At 41.0% G+C, this 21,916-nt stretch overlaps 1 protein-coding gene across 1 annotated transcript in view; it reads right to left on the bottom strand.

Moving 5' to 3' along the window:
* Nucleotides 1–10,043, bottom strand: part of LOC126456020 (dynein regulatory complex subunit 3-like) — a 172,198-nt gene extending 162,155 nt beyond the window's left edge. Inside the window, exon 1 of the mRNA XM_050091778.1 lies at nucleotides 9,899–10,043. Within this exon, the coding sequence (XP_049947735.1) occupies nucleotides 9,899–10,043 (145 nt within the window). The remainder of the gene's footprint in view (nucleotides 1–9,898) is intronic.
* Nucleotides 10,044–21,916: the final 11,873 nt, after the last annotated feature.

The raw sequence follows: 21,916 nt of genomic DNA, 5'->3' as shown, positions 1-21,916 counted from the left end.
GCAGTGGTGTGCACTGAAGTCGCAAAGAGAAGATACAGGGGACGGAGTTGCTGTATTAAAGCAGACAGTTCAAAATAAGGAAATGGCCTACCTGGAGGGAGGTAGACATTGCAAACTGTGATTGCCAGAGGTGTCTGCACTCTTAACTGCTATTGCTTCCGGGTTGGCATGAAGGGGATCCAGTCAGTAATGACATCGGTGCAGACCAAAGTGCAGACCCCTCCAGACACTACCCCGGGTCTGGTGCGATTCCAACAGAATACCCAATAACATATAATGTTGGTGGGTGGTCATCACAAAAGTGCATTTCTTGAAGAGCAAAACAGAAAAATGAGTACGAATAAACAAGACATTGTATTTCCGGCAGGTGACAATAATATCCGTTGCAATTCCACTGGATTATGGTGTGGTGAGAGTCCCAGTGAGACATAAAGAAGCCAAAGATAGGTCATGTCACTTGGTTGGTGGTCATCACCAACAAGGATGGGGTGACATCCATAAAAACTGGGTCTCGATTCGGGATGAGGTAGAAGTGGTGAAGCCCTCCAGGAAGCTGGGGAAGCCTGATCCTTTGACTTGTGCTGCTGCTTCTTCTTCTTCTCCCTTGGAGGGAGGGAGGAGGCATCATCAATAAGGGAACAGATAGCAGTGACGGGATCGGGCAGAGAGCGAGTGGTTTTGGGGCCCCAGAACACAGGTCTCTCCTCCAGCCTCACGGTGCAAGCTTCCTGTCCTGAGAACGCCAGGGAGGTGTGTTCTGGATGAAGCCCCATCTCTAGCAGGAGCCAGCGAAGAGGATGTCTCTCCTGGCCGAGGAGGAGGATGAGGAGAAGGAGGAGGAGGACGAGGAGCAGTTCCTGGAGGGGAAGGGACAGTAGCTGCTGAGGGTGAGGAAAGGGAAGTGGGCAGGATGGGGGTAAGGGGGAGGGGTGGCAGGGCAGATGTAACTGAGGCAAAGGTAGAGGGGAGTTTCACAGAGTGAAGTCTGTCAAACTTCTTCCATGACTTAAAGTAGCTGAGACGGTCAAGGATCTTTATTCCATGTTTTCTTTTTTCCTTCATATACATTGGGCAGTCCGGTGAGTGGGGAGAATGATACCAAAACAGTTTGCACAGTTAGGCAGCAGGGTGCAAGGGCTCCCCACATGAAGAGGGCAGCCACAGTCACCACAAATGGAAGTGGCATCACATCGCGAGGACATGTGGTCGAACTTGAAGCAATGGAAGCAACACAAGGGAGGTGGAATGTATGGTTTCATGTCACATCTGTACACCATTACTTTGACCTTCTCAGGCAAGATACCCCCTCAAATGCCATGATGAAAGCACCACTGTCTGCACTATGGTTCTTAGAGCCTTTCTGGACACAAAGGGCAAAATGAACAACACGTCAGTCCAGATTAGCCTTAAGTTCTTCATCGAGCTGGAGAAGGTCCCTTTGGAAAATTACATCCAGTGTCATATTGAGTGGCTTGTGAGGGGCAATAGTCATAGAGATGTCTACTAAATGGCCGCACACACAGAGGGAGGCTGACTGGCACAAGCTAAGGCTGACTGGCACAAGCTATCTATATAAGGAGAGAGCCAGATCTCGCCTTACTTAATGACTCAACTTCACCGAACTTGTTCTCAATATGATCCACAAATAAAAGGATTTTGGTGGTGGCAAAAGGCTCCCAGTCAGTCCTGATACAGACCAAGAACTGTGGAAAAGGTTCGCCTCAATCCGGCAGGACTGGCTCTCCTCCCAGGGTGTATCCAAGGAGGGTAAGGCAGAAACAGGAACTAAGACAGAACTGTGTTGAGGAAAAGACACAGCTGCAGGAGAATGGACAGAGAGTAACACATTTAATGTGCCAAATGCCTGCTCTGGCACCACCTACTCAGAACAGGGGCTCACCTTGTGTGCACCACCCAGCCATAGCAATGGCTTTCTGGAACAACGGTCGATGTCGGGAGTCTTGACGCCCCAAAAAGATGGGCAACCACTCCTAGGCTTGCACAAGATGTCGTCAGCTTAGGTACCAGCAATGTGATCCCAGTGTTGTCAGGGAGCTCAGCCGGATGGGTAGATAACAGCCCACCACCCGGCCTGGCTACTAAGCTAGTGACCTAGCAAAGAGGCCAAAGGGTTTTGGCCGGGAGGGGGGGGGGGGGGGGGAGTGGGAGAGGAATCCACCTCAAAGATGCTAAGGAGAGAGTTCTTGCCCATCTGGTTCACAATACAGATTTCAAATTTGGAGATGGAGATCAAACCCCTGTGGGGGAAAAAATGAAAGCTAAAAAGGAGGAGAAAAAGCAACCATCCAAAACTGTGAAGCAAAGCCATGAGGATGGCAAGAATGACATAAATAAGAACACCAAGACAATGAAAGAAAGGAGCAAAGGGAAAGGAAGGAGGACAGGAAAGGAGATGGTAGGGGACAGTAAAGCAGCTTGGAAAAGAATAAAGGCTGTAATAGCTCTGGGACCCATGCTCGCCACACATGTGCCCACAAAAGAGCTGTGGTCTCAAGGGCAAGTAAAGACATAAATTGACAAAAAATGTAAGGACTTCTGTATTTCTAAATGTGTGAGTAAAAATCTTAAGTACTAACATCAACATCTTTTGCAATGAACTGTTTTTAGATGGAGAAAGCAAGCCATATGGTATATACGTTTCATTAAGACCAATGATGTTATTTTATTTCAACAAAATAAAACAAAGGAAAGGAAAAGGAATGTTCCAGTTGAAATATCAATAATATTTTGAAAAGGTTAGATTACTACACACTGTAAAGATAACATGTTGAGTTGCAAATAGGCACAGTGAAAGACTATTATACAAGGAGCTTTTGGCCAATGCCTTCTTCAGTAAAAAGAAAACACACACACATTCACACAATCCAGACTACCTTCTGGCTGGAGATAGTGGTCACGTGAGTGTCAGGTGTGCTTACTTGTGCGAATGTCTGTGTTTTCTTTTCTGAAGAAGGCTTCAGCCAAAAGCTAAATTTTTAACTTCTTTCCATTGTATCTGTCTGCAGCTCAATGTATCATCTTTATGCTGAGTAGCAACTTAACCTTTTCATAATATTGTTGATATACGCACATAATCTGCATCACAATACTCATCAGGGACCTGTTCTCTGTATACCATGAGTTTTTTGAATTTATCTTACTAGTTATGAGGAAAATTGCATTATTGACAAAGTGCTTAAATACTGGGCATATATAAACTTTGGGCTATACTACATACCAATCTGGTAGCACAACTTTTACTTGGCATTCACATTTGTCAGCTTCACCAATTCTCAACAAAATTATCACCTTCAATTCTAACCAAGATCTCTGGCTAAGCTACAGATCGGTCCATCACCATAACCAAGATTTTTGTGGGTTCTAGTACCACATGTAGCCTTTTTCTGTAAGCCCTACTACTATTACACTACCGATGTCATTGTAGATAACATGCAAAAGTTGGAGACAGGCACACCTAAAAGACACCTAGACATAAGCTTTTGGCCACAGCCTCCATTGGAAAAAGGAAGGCTGTGGCCGGAAGCTTATGCAGAAGTGTCTTAATTGTGTCCACCAGCAGCTTAGCATGTTATCTTTGCAGTAAGTAGCAATCTATCTTTTCCTACATTGTCGATATTCCTGCCTGGAGTTCCCATAATTTCACTGTACAAATTATTATTATTATTTTCTTGGCCTAATACTGTATCCCCATTTTGTGCCATTTGCTAAGAAAGCAGAAAAGATGATAATGGAACTTACATTAATATACGCGTACTATGCAAACAGTTATCGAAGTATCTTTTTCCTTATAGAGGTCTGCATATATGTGTTAGAACTAGCAAAGTCTTAAAACATTACCCCTGTAAGTTTAGTTTTCCAAAAATATTATACTGTAGCTTGTTACTGATCAGACATATGAAGAACTAATTGATTTCTTCCTTTTGAAACCATCTACAACTCTTACATGCACTGCAAAAATAAATGAACTAAGAGGCTTGCTTTTTGGTGTCATTTTTCTAGGTAAGGTTGTAATGTATATGTGGTTCTCTAACCTAAACACTATCTATCTCTTCTGTTTCACTGTTTGAAAAGGCTATTTATAAAGGCTGTAGAGTACTGAATTATAAAACCTGAACCCCATCAAAGAGAAAGGAAAAAAATTGTAACAATCCATATGCCTTCAACAGTCCTCCAATGTTTACAAATATCTTGTTAGTTAGCTTTTCAGCCATATAGAAAGGTACACATTGTTGTTCTGTAAGTTATACATTCCTCTGTAAGGCCAAACTCTTTTGAGACTGCAAGTGAGGGACCACTCTCAATTTATTCTCGTGACAAAGAGCTGGCCAAAAACCGAAATGGAAAGCTCCAAGATACTTAGCGAGTCATGGAATGTATGTTGGAAAGACAGGTTAGAGGCCATAGGAGGTGGAGTTTCATTGTAGTTGACAAAAATACTGTCTCTATTGAGGTTGAAGTCTAATACGACAGTTAAGTTATCTGGTCACATACAACATGTCTAGGTGAAACTGAGTTAACTGTTGGATGTTTTTACCGGTCACCCAATTTTCCTCCAACAGTTCTGGAGTCATTCAAAGAAATGTCTATGGTCAGTAACACAGAAATACCCGATCATGCATCACCAGTTAGCTTTAGCCTCTGGAGTATAGACTGTGATGTCAATGGACTCATTGCAGGAGATACAGACAGACAGTCATGTGAAGTACTTTTGAAAACTTTTCTGAAAACTGTCTTGAGCAGCTAGTTTGGCAGCCAACATGTAATGGAAAACCTTAGGCCTTGTAGCTACAAATAGGCCAGACCTCATCGAAATCAGTAAAGAAACAGGGATTAGTGATCGTGATGTCATTATAGCAACTAAGGTTATAAAAGTTAATAAATCAGTTAAGGCTAGGGGAGTGTTTCTGCTGAAAAGAGCAGATAAGGAGTTGTCAATACTTCACTTAGACAGTGAATTCACATCTCTTAGTTACAGGAAGATGGATGTAGAGGTATTGAGGGCAAAGTTTAAGTAGACTGTAAATTGTGGTCTGGAAAATTTTCAAAGAGTACTCTACAGCATTGGCCCCTACTTAGCTTGCATTTACTTTGAGTCACTCAATGAGCGCTAAGTCCCAAGCAATTGGAAAGAAGTGCATGTGACTGCTGCGTATAAGGAGGTCAAAGGAATGGAACTACAAAATTAGTAATATTGCTTTGCTGCAGAATCCTTGAACATTTTCTCAGTTCTTATATAATAAAGTTTCTTGAGACCCACCAGCTTATTTCCATGGTTTCTCACATGACATACTGCGAACTATGGATGAAGGGCGACAAGCAGATTCCATATTCCTAGATGTCTGGAAAGCATTTGACACTGTGATCCAATGCAGGCTGTTAAAAGAAGGTACGAGTATGTGGATTAGGTTCACAGGGTCGTCAGAAGCGTCCGATCCCACGCGTCGGCTTTGACCCGTGACGTAAGGGTGTTGTCGTGTGTGACGTCATGACGGCGCGGAGTTTGGTTTGAGTGTGGCTGTCTCCAGTTCTGTTTTATCTTATTTTATTTACTTTTCTGATCTGTTCGTTCTATCTCGTGAGATTTTTTTTAAAATTTAAAAACACTTATTATTTATGTTAATTATCTGTTTCCTCCAATTTCTGTTTTAGTTTATTATATTTATCTTTCTGATCTGTTCGTTCTATCCCGTTAGATTTTTTTTTTTTTAAAAGACAAAAAACACTAATCAGCTACTGAAGCATCTTTATCTTATATGGGTTGCAAGGGTTACGACCCCTGGGGAGGTGGGTGGGTATTCATGCATGGCTGTCTTCACTTACACGTTGTAGCTACGCAAGGCATCTAAATTTGTTTATATTTAGTTTGCCCCCCACCCAAAACACCCCATTTCCCGTGCTTGTCCCGTTAGTGTCATTAGGCTTCTTGTGGAAAGTGTGTGTGTTTGTTTTTGTTTCCGTCATATTTGTGACGTCATGGGTCAAAGCAGACGGGCGGGATCGGACGCTTCCGTATTTCCGGTTCACATATATACGAATGGCTCGAAGATTCTTAAATTATAGAAAGCAGTATGTTATCCTTGAGGGTGAGTGTTCATCAGAGACAAGTGCATCAGCAGGACTGCCCCAGGAAAGTGTGACAGGACTGCTATTATTCTCTATATAGATAAATGATTTGGTGGATAGGTTGGGGAGCAATCTGCGCTTGCTTGTGGATGCTGCTGCTGTGGTGTACAGTAGGGTGTCGAAGTTGAGTGGCTGTAGGAGGATACGAGATGATTCGAGACACAATTTCTGGTTGGAGTGATGAAACGCAGCTAGCTCTAAAGGTAGAAAACTGTAAGTTAATGCGGATGCGTAGAAAGAGCAAACCTGTAAAGTTCAGATGCAGTGTTACTAATGTCCTGCTTAATGCAGTCAATTGATTTAAGTATTTGGGCATAATGTTGCATAACGTTATGAAATGGAATGAGCAGGTGAGAAAAGTAGCGAAGGCATATTGTCAACTTCAATTTATTGGGATAATTTTACAAAAGGGTGGTTCATCTGTAAAGGAGACCACATGTTGGACACTGGTGTGACCTATTCTTGAGCACCGCTCGAGTGTTTGGGACCTGTACCGAGTTGGATTGAAGTACGACGTTAAAGCAAGTCAAAGGCGGCCTGATAAATTTCTTACTCGTAGGTTCGAACAACACCTAAGTGTAATGGAGGTGCTTCAGGAACTCAAATGGGAAACCCTGGAGGGAAGGTGACATTCTTTTCACAGAACACTATTCAGAAAATTTGGAGAATTGGCATTTGAAGCTGACTGCAGAAAGATTCTGTTGCCTCAAACGTACATTAAGCATAAGGACCACAAAGATAAGATACGAGAAATTAGGTCTCATATGGAGGTATATTGACAGCCGTTTTTCCCTTGTTCTATTTGCGAGTGGAACAGGAAAGTAAATGATTAGTATAGATACAGAGGACGCACCGCCATGCGATGTAAGATATTGATGTAGATTTGTAACTATCAGAAACAAAAAAGAATAGAAAATTATAGTGGATTATTGTGTATGTTTTCTTCAAATTTCTGAGTGTGTATTGCAGTGTGATTTCACATACCAGTACAAACTACTTTCATCTTGCATATTATGAAACAAAAACATTAATCAGCTCTGTCCATCATTTCAAACTATTTTAACTTTTGCATGACAACACCATTCAAGCAATTAAAATCTTTAACCAACTCACAAAACACTATCAGTGGTAAAATGGTTTGACACATTTATTGTAGTATATAAACAGACTGGTGACATTCCCAACTGAAGTCCAGACTATTTACTATCAGTACCTACATATACAGGGTGTTACAAAAAGGTATGGCCAAACCTTCAGGAAACATTTCTCACACACAAAGAAAGAAAATATGTTATGTGGACATGTGTCCAGAAATGCTTACTTTCCATGTTAGAGCTCATTTTATTACTTCTCTTCAAATCACATTAATCATGGAATGGAAACACACAGCAACAGAACGTACCTGAGTTACTTCAAACACTTTGTTACAGGAAATGTTCAAAATGTCCTCCGTTAGCGAGGATACATGCATCCACCCTCCGTCGCATGGAATCCCTGATGCGCTGATGCAGCCCTGGAGAATGGCGTATTGTATCACAGCCGTCCACAATACGAGCATAAAGAGTCTCTACATTTGGTACTGGGGTTGCGTAAACAAGAGCTTTCAAATGCCCCCATAAATGAAAGTCAGGAGGGTTGAGGTCAGCAGAGCGTGGAGGCCATGGAATTGGTCCGCCTCTACCAATCCATCGGTCACCGAATCTATTATTGAGAGGCGTATGAACACTTCGACTGAAATGTGCAAGAGCTCCATCATGCATGAACAACATGTTGTGTCGTACTTGTAAAGGCACATGTTCTAGCAGCACAGGTAGAGTATCCTGTATGAAATCATGGCAGTGAATCAAGGAAGTACAGTACATACTGACGAAACTAAAATGAGCTCTAACATGGAAATTAAGCGTTTCTGGACACACGTCCACATAAAATATTTTCTTTATTTGTGTGTGAGGAATGTTTCCTGAAAGTTTGGCCATACCTTTTTGTAACACCCTGTATACTGTTGTTCTACATACCATGAGCAATTTACCAAACCAGAAATTAAGAGAAAATATACATTCGTATAATACGGGAAACAGGAAACACATTGATGTACCTTTTCAATGTTTAACTAAGTCTTTAAAAAGCTGTCATGTAATAGGTTCCAAATGTTGTAATAAATTTTCTCTTTGTAAATTCGATTGTTCTATTGAAAAGATCAAGCCAAAACTGTACGAGTGGCTCGTCGAGCACCCTTTTTATTCCCTTGATGAATTTCTTGATTGCAGTCAAAACAAATAATATTATAAAATTTGGCTGCTACTGATATACTACATTAATTATTTCATTGGCAGTTCTAGTTACCTATTTGTTAGTAGCTAGTAATACACATTAATCTGTTTTTCTCTGCACAGTTGCAAAGGGCAGTTATTATAATGTGATGTAATATTTCTTTGTATATAATATGTTTTCCTGTCTTGGTATTCTGACTTTTTCCTGTATTTTGTACTGGTACATTCTGATTGATTTGGTTGTACTACCTCACTTTACATATTGTATCTCCTGTCTATTGACTATTTATAAAACTATTGTAATATTGTACTTATAACTCCTGCATATAATTTTGTAATTTGACGTTGTCTATTGCTTCTGTAAGCTTAACGACAATAAAATCTTATTATTGTGAATGGTTTTCTGTACTGAGTGTTTATAAGTTTTACTGTACATGATTACCTACAATTTTTTTTGAAAATACAGTCTCTAATGACATGGGACAATTGTTCTTTACAATTGATCTGTATCCCTCCTCGTGTGAAGTGCCGGTAAGTGACATTACACGCCTTTGCTAAACAACATTTGATTTCTTCATAATCACTGGTAGATCAAATATTTTTAAGGCATTTAACACTGAAAACTTCTTTTTTCAATGTACCAGAATTCTGTAAACATGTTTTGGAATGATGTATAATACTGTAGCCTATACATACTGAGGAAGTGTTTAAATCTAAAACATCTGCTATTGGGAGTGGAAAAAAGTTACCGAAAGTGTCTGGAATTTGGAACTTGTCTTTGAACAGTTCATTATTGACCTTAAAATAATTTTATTCATTGTTCGTTTTACCTGTCTTCGCCTGTTAGGGTAACCACAATTTTGATACATACAGAAATATTTGTTTCCCGTAATATCTCGCCTTATTGACCAATTCTACACGAAGGCAGAAAAAAAATAACGAATGGCGAGATATAATACTACTGAAGAACCATTCCGGTTGGTTTGCTGTCAGCACCGAATGAACGCTCATAAACACTCCAAACTGAAACTGGGAATAAAGCCTTGCCTGAGAATTTTATAATTTCGACACCATAACAAACACGCATTCAAACAGTTTGAAGTTGCTAACAGAATTACGATACATGAAAAATAATACCACAAGGGAGCAATACTTTTTCGAAGGGGAATTTCTGATTCCAGCACTGACACATCTACTAACTCCGTCCTTGCAAATATACATTACATCAAGCAGAGAAATCAAAGAAGTGCTGATGCTTCTTGACTGGGTCAGTTAACACACATTTCTAACATGCCAAAACGTTTTAACGACCTAAGTGATATTACAGCCATTTAAAGAAGCAAAGATTACGCCCAGTCGTCATACTGCCATGAAAACAAAATCACAATCTCATTCCCGGTGTAACGATCACAACTGGAATAGGAAATATCTTGCTAGAGGAGGAGTAAACAAGGTTAAGCGCAAACAATGTGTCTTGTACTGACTGAGGTCATCCAGCCGTATGACGAGCACTTCTTCCAGAATGACCGGGCCGCTTATTCTGCCAGCTTCCCCTTTCGGCCGTTGCTTGAGAACCAGATGCCTCAACAGTTCGGCGTCTATTACTCCGGGCTCCAAGTCGTCACTCATTTGTGCTGGTTATTACCTAATAGTGCCGTCGAATTGTTCCTTGTTTCAGAAGCTTTGCCAGCGCCACTGTTCACCAGATGTTCAAAGCATATATTAGTTGTCGTCACGGCAACGTACTACTTATTTATTTGACCTCCGGCAGCTAACGGTCGTTCAGCTAGCTGAAAGTTAAGTAACAAATTGAAATGCAGTATCGGTACAAACCATAAATTGATGACATACCGGGAATGGTGATACAGTTGTAACAAAGGACTTTAGAAGCCAGCTGTTGTTCGACATGCATGTAACGTGTTATACAATAAGTTTCAGTATTTTAACAGAAAAGAAAAAAGAACAACATACAGTAACAACATTGCCGATTAACAATGTTGCAACGACACAAATAAAGATATAGTACATTTAACACAGACGTTCAACACCCTGCGTAAATATTTCGTACAGTACAGTACTTCAACAAATATAATTGTTCTGGCACCACAAAAAGTTGGTACAGAAAACGAAAAGGAGCGCTAGAAATACAAATGTTCAGGCCCTAATTTGAAATAACTATATGTGTAAAATACATATCAACATGAAACCACAGTTAACCCAATGCTGACGGCTGATATATTACCACAAAAAATACCTTGGCTGCTTGTAAAAGTTTAAAACGCTCTTTAGTATATGTAGGATTACTCAGTGAAAGCAGAATGGTGGCAATCGTGCGAAACTCTACCTTCAAACGACGTAATTGTTGCAAAAAAGATTGTTGGTACCCAGTATTGTACTCTTAACAAAAATAGTTTTTTTTAAATTTAGCAACTTTGGGCGTACATATACAGGGTGGTCTATTGATCGTGACCGGGCCAAATATCTCACGAAATAAGCATCAAACGAAAAAACTCGTCTAGCTTGAAGGGGGAAACCAGATGGCGCTATGGATGGCCCGCTAGATGGTGCTGCCATGGATCAAACGGATATTTTTTAAATTGGAACCCCCATTTTTTATTACTTATTCGTGTAGTACGTAAAGAAATATGAATGTTTTAGTTGGGCCATTTTTTCGCTTTGTGATAGATGGCGCTGTAATACACAAAAGTATAAGTACGTGGTATCACGTAACATTCCGCCAGTGCGGACGGTATTTGCTTCGTGATGCATTACCCGTGTTAAAATGGACCGTTTACCATTTGCGGAAGAGGTCGATATCGTGTTGATGTATGGCTATTGTGATCAAAATGCCCAACGGGCGTGTAGTATGTATGCTGTTCGGTATCCTGGACGACATCATCCAAATCTCCGGAACGTTCGCTGGATAGTTACGTTATTTAAGGAAACAGGAAGTGTTCAGCCACATGTGAAACGTCAACCACGACCTGCAACAAAGGATGATGCCCAAGTAGGTGTTTTAGCTGCGGTAGTGGCTAATCCGCACATCAGTAGCAGACAAATTGCGCGAGAATCGGGAATCTCAAAAACGTTGGTGTTGACAATGCTACATCAACATCGATTGCACCCATACCATATTTCTATGCACCAGGAATTGCATGGCGACGACTTCGAACGTCGTGTACAGTTCTGCCACTGGGCACAAGAGAAATTACGTGACGACGACAGATTTTTTGCACGCGTTCTATTTAGCGACGAAGCGTCATTCACCAACAGCGGTAACGTAAACCGGCATAATAGGCCTATGCATTATTGGGCAACGGAAAATCCATGATGGCTGTGACAAATGGAACATCAGCGACCTTGGCGGGTATGGTGCGGCATTATGGGAGGAAGTATAATTGGCCCCCATTTTATCTATAGCTATCTAAATGGTGCAATGTACGCTGATTTCCTACGTAATGTTCTACCGATGTTACTACAAGATGTTTCAGTGCCTGACTGAATGGCGATGTACTTCCAACATGATGGATGTGCGGTACATAGCTCGCGTGCGGTTGAAGCGATATTGAATAGCATATTTCATGACAAGTGGATTGGTCGTCGAAGCACCATACCATGGCGCGCACGTTCACCGGATCTGACGTCCCCTTATTTGTTTCTGTGGGGAAAGTTGAAGGATATTTGCTATCGTGATCCACCGACATTGCCTGACAACTTGCGTCAGCGCATTGTCAATGCATGTGCGAACATTACGGAAGGCGAACTACTGGCTGTTGAGAGGAATGTCGTTACACGTATTGCCAAATGCATTGAGGTCGACAGACATCATTTTGAGCATTTATTGCATTAATGTGGTATTTACAGGTAATCACGCTGTAACAGCATGCGTTCTGATAAGTTCACAAAGGTACATGTATCATATTGGAACAACCGAAATAAAATGTTCGAACGTACCTACGTTCTGTATTTTAATTTAAAAAACCTACCTGTTACCAAATGCTCCTCTAAAATTGTGAGCCATATGTTTGTGACTATTAAAGCGCCATCTATCACAAAGCGAAAAAAGTGGTCCAACTAAAACATTCATATTTCTTTACGTACTACACGAGTGTGTAGTAAAAAATGGTAGTTCCTATTTTAAAAAACGCAGTTGATATCCGTTTGACCTATGGCAGCGTCATCTAGCGGGCCAACCATAGCGGCATCTGGTTTCCCCCTTCAAGCTAGACAAGTTTCCGACTTTGTAGTTTTTTCGTTTGACGCTTATTTCGTGAGAATTTTGGCCCGGTCACGAGCAATGGACAGTAGAAATTTACAAATTGCTAATGTTACGTTACTTACTATTTAGATTGAAAGAGGACTGATTAAAATAAAGATAAACAAATAAAATGATTCGTGTGGGCAAGCCGTGGCTATAGGTCGCCGATCGCTTGTAGCGTGGAAATCGCATGCAATTTGTGCTATTGGCTGCATGGCTGTTCAGCACTGGTGTGTGGTAATATGACAGCAACTCGATTCTGTATTTATGAAGCATAGTTACACAGTTTTGTTTCGTTTCACTTTGCCCACACTGAGTAAGAAATTTGCTTTGGAATTTTATATTATCCAGAGACCACGAACCACTTGGAGAAGTGAATTGGTAGACGGAGTTGCCATTTATATTAAGAATTAATGCAAAACACACCCTCCGATTTTTCAGCTCGTGCTCTAGATGTACAACTGATGAGAAGTTGATAGTAGTTATACAGTGGGGTCCCTCTTGTGATTTTGAGCTATTTATGAAATAATTATGTACCTTTATAAAGTGTTTAACTTCCAAACAGAATGACATTCGTGCCTACAGTAATGTTAAGAGGTCATTTTAATGGAAATGTTCAGGGCAATCTATTATACAGTTGTACTCAAACGCCTTGTAATTTGATATAAACCAACTCTCCTTCATATAATTTATAAAAAGAGATACAGTAATCAGTAATGCTGCTATTGACAACATCTCTACAGACACAGAAAGAAAACTGTATAAAAACTTGCAGTTAAATTCTAAGATTGTTGTTGTTGTTATCGTCAGTCCAGAGACTGGTTTTATGCAGCTCCCCATGTTACTGTATCCTGTGCAAACCTCTTCATCTCCGAATAACTACTACAACCTACATCCTTCTGAACGTGCTTTGTGTATTCCTCTCTTGGTCTCCCTCCACGATTTTTACCCTCCACACTTCGCTCCCATATTAAATTGAGGGTCCCTTGGTGTCTCAGAACGTGCCCTACCAATTGATCCTTTCTTCTAGGCAAGTTGTGCCACAAATTACTCTGATTCCCAATTATGTTTAGTAGCTCCTCATCAGTTATGTGATGTATCCATCTAATCTTCAGCATTCTTCTGTAGCACCACATTTCGAAAGCTCTTACTCTCTTCTTGTCTAAACTATTTATCATCCATGTTTCACTTCCATACATGCCACTCTCTATACAAATACTTTCAAAAAAAACTGCCTGACGCTTAAATCTACACTCGATGTTAACTTATTTCTCTTCTTACTGCTTGTCCAATATACAGATTGAATAACATCGGGGATAGGCTACAACCCTGTCTCACTCCCTTCTCAACGACAGCTTCCTTATAACATTAATGATTAAAAAGGAACTGTGGACTAATTAATATAAAAAGAATTGTACTGTCACACTGGAAAGATACACACAACCCATCTGGCGTCAGTGAAAAATGTAATATATTCTGCGAAATAACTTACAGTTCCTAGTGTTTCATAACAAGTTTAATAAATTATAAATCTTATTTAATTTAAATTTATGTTTTGCAAGTATTCCTGGGGACACGGAAACCAGCTGCAACTGCTGCTAAACATGGTTCATTTTCCATAGCATAATTTCTCGACACAGTGACGTCCATAGGTGTTACACGCTATTCGCGCCTTATACACGCCAGTGCCATCCAGTATGAAACAAGTTATCAGGGCCCATGGTGGACTTGTTCCTACAAGGCAGTTGGGCACATGCTGAACCGAGGTGACTGAAATGTTGATTATTTCCGCAGAACATGCAAATGTGCATGTCCTGTGAGTATGAGCGTCCTACGTCTAGTCATGCAATGTGTTCTGGTTTTGTTTTTTTCCTGAACATGAGTACATCTTTACCTCAGTAATATATACTTCTGAATCCTTACGTTTGTCCTGTAACCATTCGTGCTTAGCCATTTTGCATTTCTTGTCAATGTCATTTTTAGATGCTTATATTCCCTTCCACCTGCTTCATTTCCTGTAATTTTATGTTTTCTCGTTTCATCGATTAAATGCAATATCTCTTGTGTTATTCAAGGATTTCTATTAGGCTTTGTCTTTTTTTCCTATTTGATCCTCTGCTGCCTTCACTACTTCTTCTCTCAAATGCACTAATTTGTCTCCTACTGTACTCATTTCCCAGTTCTTGTCAATCGTTGACTAATGCTCCTTCTGAAACACTCAACAAACTATGGTTCTTTCAACTTAATGCTTTGCCTTTTAGCAATTTCCCGAGTTTTAATCTACAATTCGCAACGAATAAATTGTGGTTAGAGTCCACATCTGCCCCGGGAAATGTCTTACAATTTCAAATCTGGTTCCAAACTGTCCGTCCTACTATTATATAATCAGTCTGAAACATTCTGGTGTCTTCAGGTCTCTTCCTCACGTGCAACATCCTTTCATGATTCTTAAACCAAATGTTAGTGGTGATGAAATCATGCTGTGTGCAAAATTCTACCAGGCAGCTTCCTCTTTACCTACATTCCTATTTTCTTACGAATTATTACACTTACTGTGTTACCCTTATTTGATTTTGTAATTATAAGTCCTGTTGGCTGGTTCAAATAGCTCTGAGCACTATGCAACTTAACTTCTGAGGTCATCAGTCGCCTAGAACTTAGAACTAATTAAATCTTACTAACCTAAGGACATCACACACATCCATGCCTGAGGCAGGATTCTAACCTGCGACCGTAGCAGTCGCTCGGTTCCAGACTGTAGCGCCTAGTCCTGTTCCTCCCGCAACTGAACTTCACTAATTCCCACTATATCTATCCATTTTTCTTTTTAAATTTTCTAATCTACCTGCCCAACTAAGGGATCTAACATTCCATGATCCGACCCGTAGGATGCTAGTTTTGTTTCTTCTGAAGAATCCTTCCTTTTGAGTAGTCCTCCAAATGGGGACTATTTTATCGCCAGAATATTTAACTGAAGATGATACCATCATCATTTAACCATACAACAGAGCTAGATGCCATTGGGAGAAATTATGGCCGTAGTTTCCCCTTGCTTTCAGCTATTTACAGTACAGTCTTAGCGTGATGTTACAAGGCCAGATTAGTCACTAATTCAGACTGTTGTCCTTGCAGCTACTGAAAAGGTTGCCACCCCTCTTTAGGAACAACACATTTGTCTGGCCTCTCAACAGATACCCCTTCTTTATGGTTGCAACTATGATACAGCTGTCTGTATCACTGAAGCACGCACCAATGGCAAGGTCAATGACTCATTGGGGACGTGGGAAGGGATGAGAATAAAGATATATATATGTCAAATCACAAGCCCAAGAGTGAATAATGATCGTTTGATTTCACAAAGTACTAATCTAAAAGGAAGTTTTGCATCGCCCTTTTCTGAAGAACATGGTATTACCCGGCTGGAAGCTACAATTTATAACTACAGAATGGATGGTTGACAGTGCACAAGCATACAGGCAGTCCCGTCTGTCAGCAAACTGATACATATACTGCCGGAATCTCTGTAATGTGGTTAATGGGGCATGTACAAGTTTGAAAGCGTCAGCAGTTCTTATTTGTAAGAGACTTTGCCGTGTAAGCATAGGTACACATCTTAGCATGATCACCAGCCGTTGTGGCCTAGCCGTTCTAGGTGCTTCAGTCCAAAACCGCGCTGCTGCTATGGTCGCAGGTTTGAATCCTGCCTCGGGCATGGATATGTGTGGTGTCCTTAGGGTAGTTAGGTTTAAGTAGTTCTAAGTCTAGGGGACTGATGGAAATGCAGTGTGGCTAGGGCCTCCAGTCGGGTAGAGTTGTCGCCACTTCGGCGACTTGCGTGTCGATGGGGATGAAATGATGATGATAAGGACAACACAACACCCAGTCCGTGAGCGGAGAAAATCTCCGACCCAGCCGGGAATCGAACCCGGGCCCTTAGGTATGACATTCCATCGTGCAGACCACTCAGCTACCAGGGGCGGACTAGGGGACTGATGACCTCAGATGTTAAGTCCCACAGTGATGAGAGCCTTTGAACCATTTCTTAGCACGATCCTCTTTTACGCCAGTCGCCTCAGTGAGGCAGGAGTGGAACAGGTGTGATATGAGGCCTGCTATATGATTTATACGTCTTCCCCCCACTCCTCCTCCAGCTCAACCCCATGTCTAAAATGAACCCAACCTCCCCTGCTCCTGTCCCCTCATACTGCTCTGATTGGTGAATTTCATCCTGAGACTGCAGTAGAGGAGCTTAAACAGGAAATTTACATCAGCCCTCATTTGTCTACATCATACTCCACAAGCCACCTAATGGTGTTCCTGCTGCATCTGCAACAACTTCCGAACCTCATCCGTAGCATATATGTTCTCAGAAATCAATTATTTCTTATCTCAATAAACAATGGGTTGAACATGCTCATTTCCAAGTACAAGTATGTTATTGACTGAAAGACAAAGAACATCTAACTTGTCCTGGAGAAATTCCTCCACTCGCCCACTTTGCAGACTTTAACTGTCTCCTAAGACTGAGTATGGACCAACACTCTGTGGCTGGAGGCTATCCCAGTACACCCACTCCCTTAAAAGTAAGCCACAACCTTATCCGATCAGACCTGAATAAGCTGTCATTTACCATCTAGCCCGGTGGAGGGCAACTGTGTTGGCTCGGGGGCCATGTTATAGACACACAGGTTAGTGGAGGGCCGCACCTTATAAACCTATCACTTCTAATGCCCTATATATACTGGCGGCAATGCAAGTTTTCTTTATTTCTAATCACATATCACACACAGAGTTGCAATTTCGGGTGTAGCAGTGAAAGGTTAAAATGCATTGATTAGTTAACTTTACATTTCATAAAAGGTATCATAAAAATCATTAGATATAAATGAAAGAGTCAGAAGCAAAGGGGTGTAAGTATACTTCTTATAATTTTGATAAAACTAAAGTCACCTGTACCTCTTTCATTCTGACATCCTCAAATAAGATAGTTGTGTTCAATTTCATTTATTTTGCTAATTTAATATCATCTCCAAGTACATTAAATTTTAAAACAAGTTTAATGGTATAAATGTATCCTATCACAATTTTGCACAATTTTTTTGAAATCAGGAGTCATACTGCTAGTTGATATTCTCATCACAGCCTGCAAATTACTGTCTGTTAAACAGCTTCAGTATTTGCTCTTTTTGATTTTCAAGCAAGAAAAACTTTGTTCACAAATATACGTTGATCCAAATATGGAGAACATTTTGCCTGCACATTTCTTGATACATGGAAATTTATCAGCTGACAAAGATTTATAAAAGTCAACTAAAGTTACAGCACTAAACATTTCTTTCACTGTGTGATCTGCCTGCAAGTCAATCAGTTCAAGTTGCATCTCCTGTAGTGCAGTGTCAATATCAGCAGTGATGGGATACGATAAAACATTAAATTGAAGCTCAATTTTCTTAAAATCCTGAAATCTTGTAGTAAACTCAGCCTCTAAACTCTACAGATAATTCCTAATCTTAGCTGAAACACTTCCAGGTACTTTCTGTTTCCCTAGTAAAGGGAAATGACAAAATTTGCCTTCATTTGCTTGCCTTGCAAACATACCTAGTTTTGTTTTAAATGCTTTGACATGTGCCCACATTTCATGAGCAAACAACCCATTTCACTGCAATGTCACATTCAGCTCATTCAGTTTTTCAAAAAGATCAGCTGCAAACATCATCTCATATTTCCACTCTTCACATCCTAGTTTTGCAACAGAATCATGAGATGTCTCCTTAGTGTCCAGAAATGAAATAATTTCATCCTGTAATGCCCAGATTCTTTCTAATACTTTGTCAAAGCTCAACCACCTCACACTGTTATGGTAAATTACATCTTAATGTTCTGCCCCCACATCCTCAAGAAGAGATTTGAACTGTCTGTGATGGAGTGCCCTTGCTCTGATTGTGTTCACAACACCAACAACAGGATCTACCACATGCATTAAGTCTAGTGCAGTCTTGCAGAGGCTTTCCTGATGTAAAATACAATTAAAATCCAAAATATCACTGTCTGTGTCCTCGGCTTGTAACTTGTTTTTAAAAGTTTCACCTTACCTATATTTTTCCCACAGAAAGCTCTGCCCCATCTATTGTAATGCTTACCATTTTGTTCCAGGATAAATCACTTGTTTCCACACAATTAACAACACATTCTAACAAGTCCTGACCAGTGGTTCTATCTTTCATGGATACTATACCAAGTAATTCCTCGGTGATGACGAAATGTTCATAAATTCCATGGATAAAGATGAGTACTTGTGCAGTGTCTTCAATATCTGTGCTTTCGTCCATTGCCAGTGAAAACCAAACAAAATCTTCGCTCGCAGTCTTTAGCTGGTCCGCAAGTTCGTCACTAATTAAATCAATACCCCGCGCTATAGTCCTCCTTGACAACGAAATGCTCTCAAATTTGGTTTTAACCTCAGGACACAATACACTTGCACACTTTACCATGCACTGTTTTAATAAACTCGCCATCCAAAAAAGGCTTGTTTCGTTTAGCAAGGTTATAGGCGACTATGAAACTTGCTTCTGTGGCACTATTTTGAAGTGGTGTTTGCTTCGTAAATAACGCTTGTTGCTTCTTCAAGCGTTTCACGAACTCCGCTGCTTTTATTTTTCGTTCTTCCAGTGAAAATTTGCAACCAAAGTCACTGTGTTTTGTTTCGTGATGTCGTTTCAGATTGTACTCCTTGAATACGGCAACCGTATCATAGCATAGTAAGCATGTGGCTTTATTTCCTGCATTAACAAACAAAAAATATTTAGTCGTCCAGTCTTCATTAAACAGACGGCACTTATCACCGACTTTATGCTTCTTCTTAGGAGTACTATTCACTCGGCACGAGAGAAATACAGCGCTCCCATCAGCCAACGCATGGAGCATAAATTTGCGCCGACAGCAGGATGCACAGTGCTTTTTTCAGTGCCCGTGGTGGCTGATGGTAGTGCTCCCATAATCCACCGTGCCCACATGCATCTAGGTTGATTGCGTGACTGTAGAGACATCTTTCGGTAGTACGCACTACCAAGTAGCGCAGACGCTGGCGGATTTTTTTAGTCGCGCGAGGAAGGGAAATTTTGTTTTTCCTATGATTTTTGTAAATGTCTTGACTTGCCACACAAAACCCCTCCGCGGGCAACATTTGGCCCGCGGGCCGCTATTTGCCCACCCCTGATCTAGCCGATACACCACTTCACCCAAACAGTTCCTGTCACCCATCTCCTGCTGCGGCAGACATTATTTGTGTACTGCAAACTATTCATGCTTTTGAGCGTCGCCACATCATTCAATACGTCACACTGGCTACTTATGTCGTAATACGCCTAAATGCCATCAACTGACCACCGAAAATACTTCTTTATCTCACACCTCGACTCCCGTGTATAATATTATTTCAATCCTATGCACACACACAAGGACAGCAAGTTGCTCTTCCACGTATGGACAACTTTAAATGTTCCCTGTATGATTTGTTTTGCAAGTTAGAGACCTAAAAATCAGATCCTGGCGTCGCTCTACTCACACTGCTACATCAAACCATCAAACTGTTTGCGAATGATTGCCTCCGAATTATGTGCATTTGATTTTTAACAAGCTATCAATCCATATAAAGGATTTACTGAATATTGTTAACACTGTTACCATAATAATGTGAAAACTTTCTTCTTCCAGGATACATTTGCCAACATTGGTCTAAAGAAGAAACCTAGTTATATAGATATTTCGAAGATAAAATTTACCTACGAATGATAGCCAAACTCAAGAAGACCTTCCGAAGTTTAGAAAGCAATATATCACGATAAGAAATCTAAAAACATTATATAAATTAACCTGTGCACAATGTTGTTTTCATAGTGGTTAAAATTCTTCTGGGTATTAAGCCGCGTCATTGCTAAAAACTACCGATTTTTCGAAGCAGTCACAGGATCCTCGAAATGATAGGTTCCACCAAGCATGTAGTCAACAATCTTAACACTGCAGGTGTTTACGAATTACGGTGTGAGCGCGGAGCTGCCTAAATTGGAGAAACAGGGAGACCTGTCAGCTTACGAGTAGCAGAACACGAACGCTATGTACGATTACAACATAATAAATCGGCGATAGCGGAACACCACCGTGACTGTGGACAACCTATCAGGTTCCAGGAAGCCCGAGTATTGGCGAAAGAATCGTGGATGCGAGAACGCAGAATACGGGAGTCGATCGAAATTGTTAAGCAGCCTGACAACATCAACAGGGAAGATGGCTACAAAGTCCCGGCGTCCTGGCTGCCGGCCATCCCAGTCCAACGGGCCGGGAGCGGTCGCGGGGCAGAAGCTACACGGGACACGGACGTATCTGCACAAACAGCTGTAGAGCAACTGTCAGTCCACTTCCGCGCACAGGAGGAAAACTTGCCGACCAGAAGCCGAACACTGATTGGCGGACAGCTACCAGTCGTTGACGACACGGACATCCACGAATAGCCTCTTTCCTTCCATCTTCCCTTACGTCATGACTGGCCAATCATATTAGAGGGCCAATTAAAAGTTTTACAACTGTGACGTCAGACATCGATAGTCTGTAATAAAAAGAAGCACCTATCCCCATGCAAAACCAGTCGTGCCCTGAGGAAGGCCGTTGCAATTCGGCCGAAACGTCGGTTTTAGTTTATTATTGTTGTTAGTTTTTAGCAATGACGCGGCATAATACCCAGAAGAATTTTAATCACTATGACACCGGCCGCGGAAGCCTACGTTCTTATATCTAATATTGTCTTCAGTCTATATGTTAACTTAGAACAAGTTCTGACACATTGTTGCTGACTAGTTGAATTCATGTTTGGGTCAATTAAGAATGATATTCATTTAAGATACTGCACAGTTTAAACAAACGAAATTGCACCCTATTTTGCTTCGAAATGTTAATCCAGAGTAAAATGTGAGGGATTTTCAATGAGTACTGCAACATTTTTTTTCAGTCATGCCGGCCGAAGTGGCCGTGCGGTTAAAGGCGCTGCAGTCTGGAACCGCAAGACCGCTACGGTCGCAGGTTCGAATCCTGCCTCGGGCATGGATGTTTGTGAGGTCCTTAGGTTAGTTAGGTTTACCTAGTTCTAAGTTCTAGGGGCCTAATGACCTCAGCAGTTGAGTCCCATAGTGCTCAGAGCCATTTGAACCATTTTTTTTCAGTCAGTTTCGGTTGAAAAAATGTGAAATTTGCT

This window comes from Schistocerca serialis, chromosome 1 (assembly GCF_023864345.2).
Source record: "Schistocerca serialis cubense isolate TAMUIC-IGC-003099 chromosome 1, iqSchSeri2.2, whole genome shotgun sequence".
NCBI lineage: Eukaryota > Metazoa > Arthropoda > Insecta > Orthoptera > Acrididae > Schistocerca > Schistocerca serialis.
Note: the sequence above shows the minus strand (reverse complement) of the source record. Positions and strands in the feature narration are given on the sequence as shown.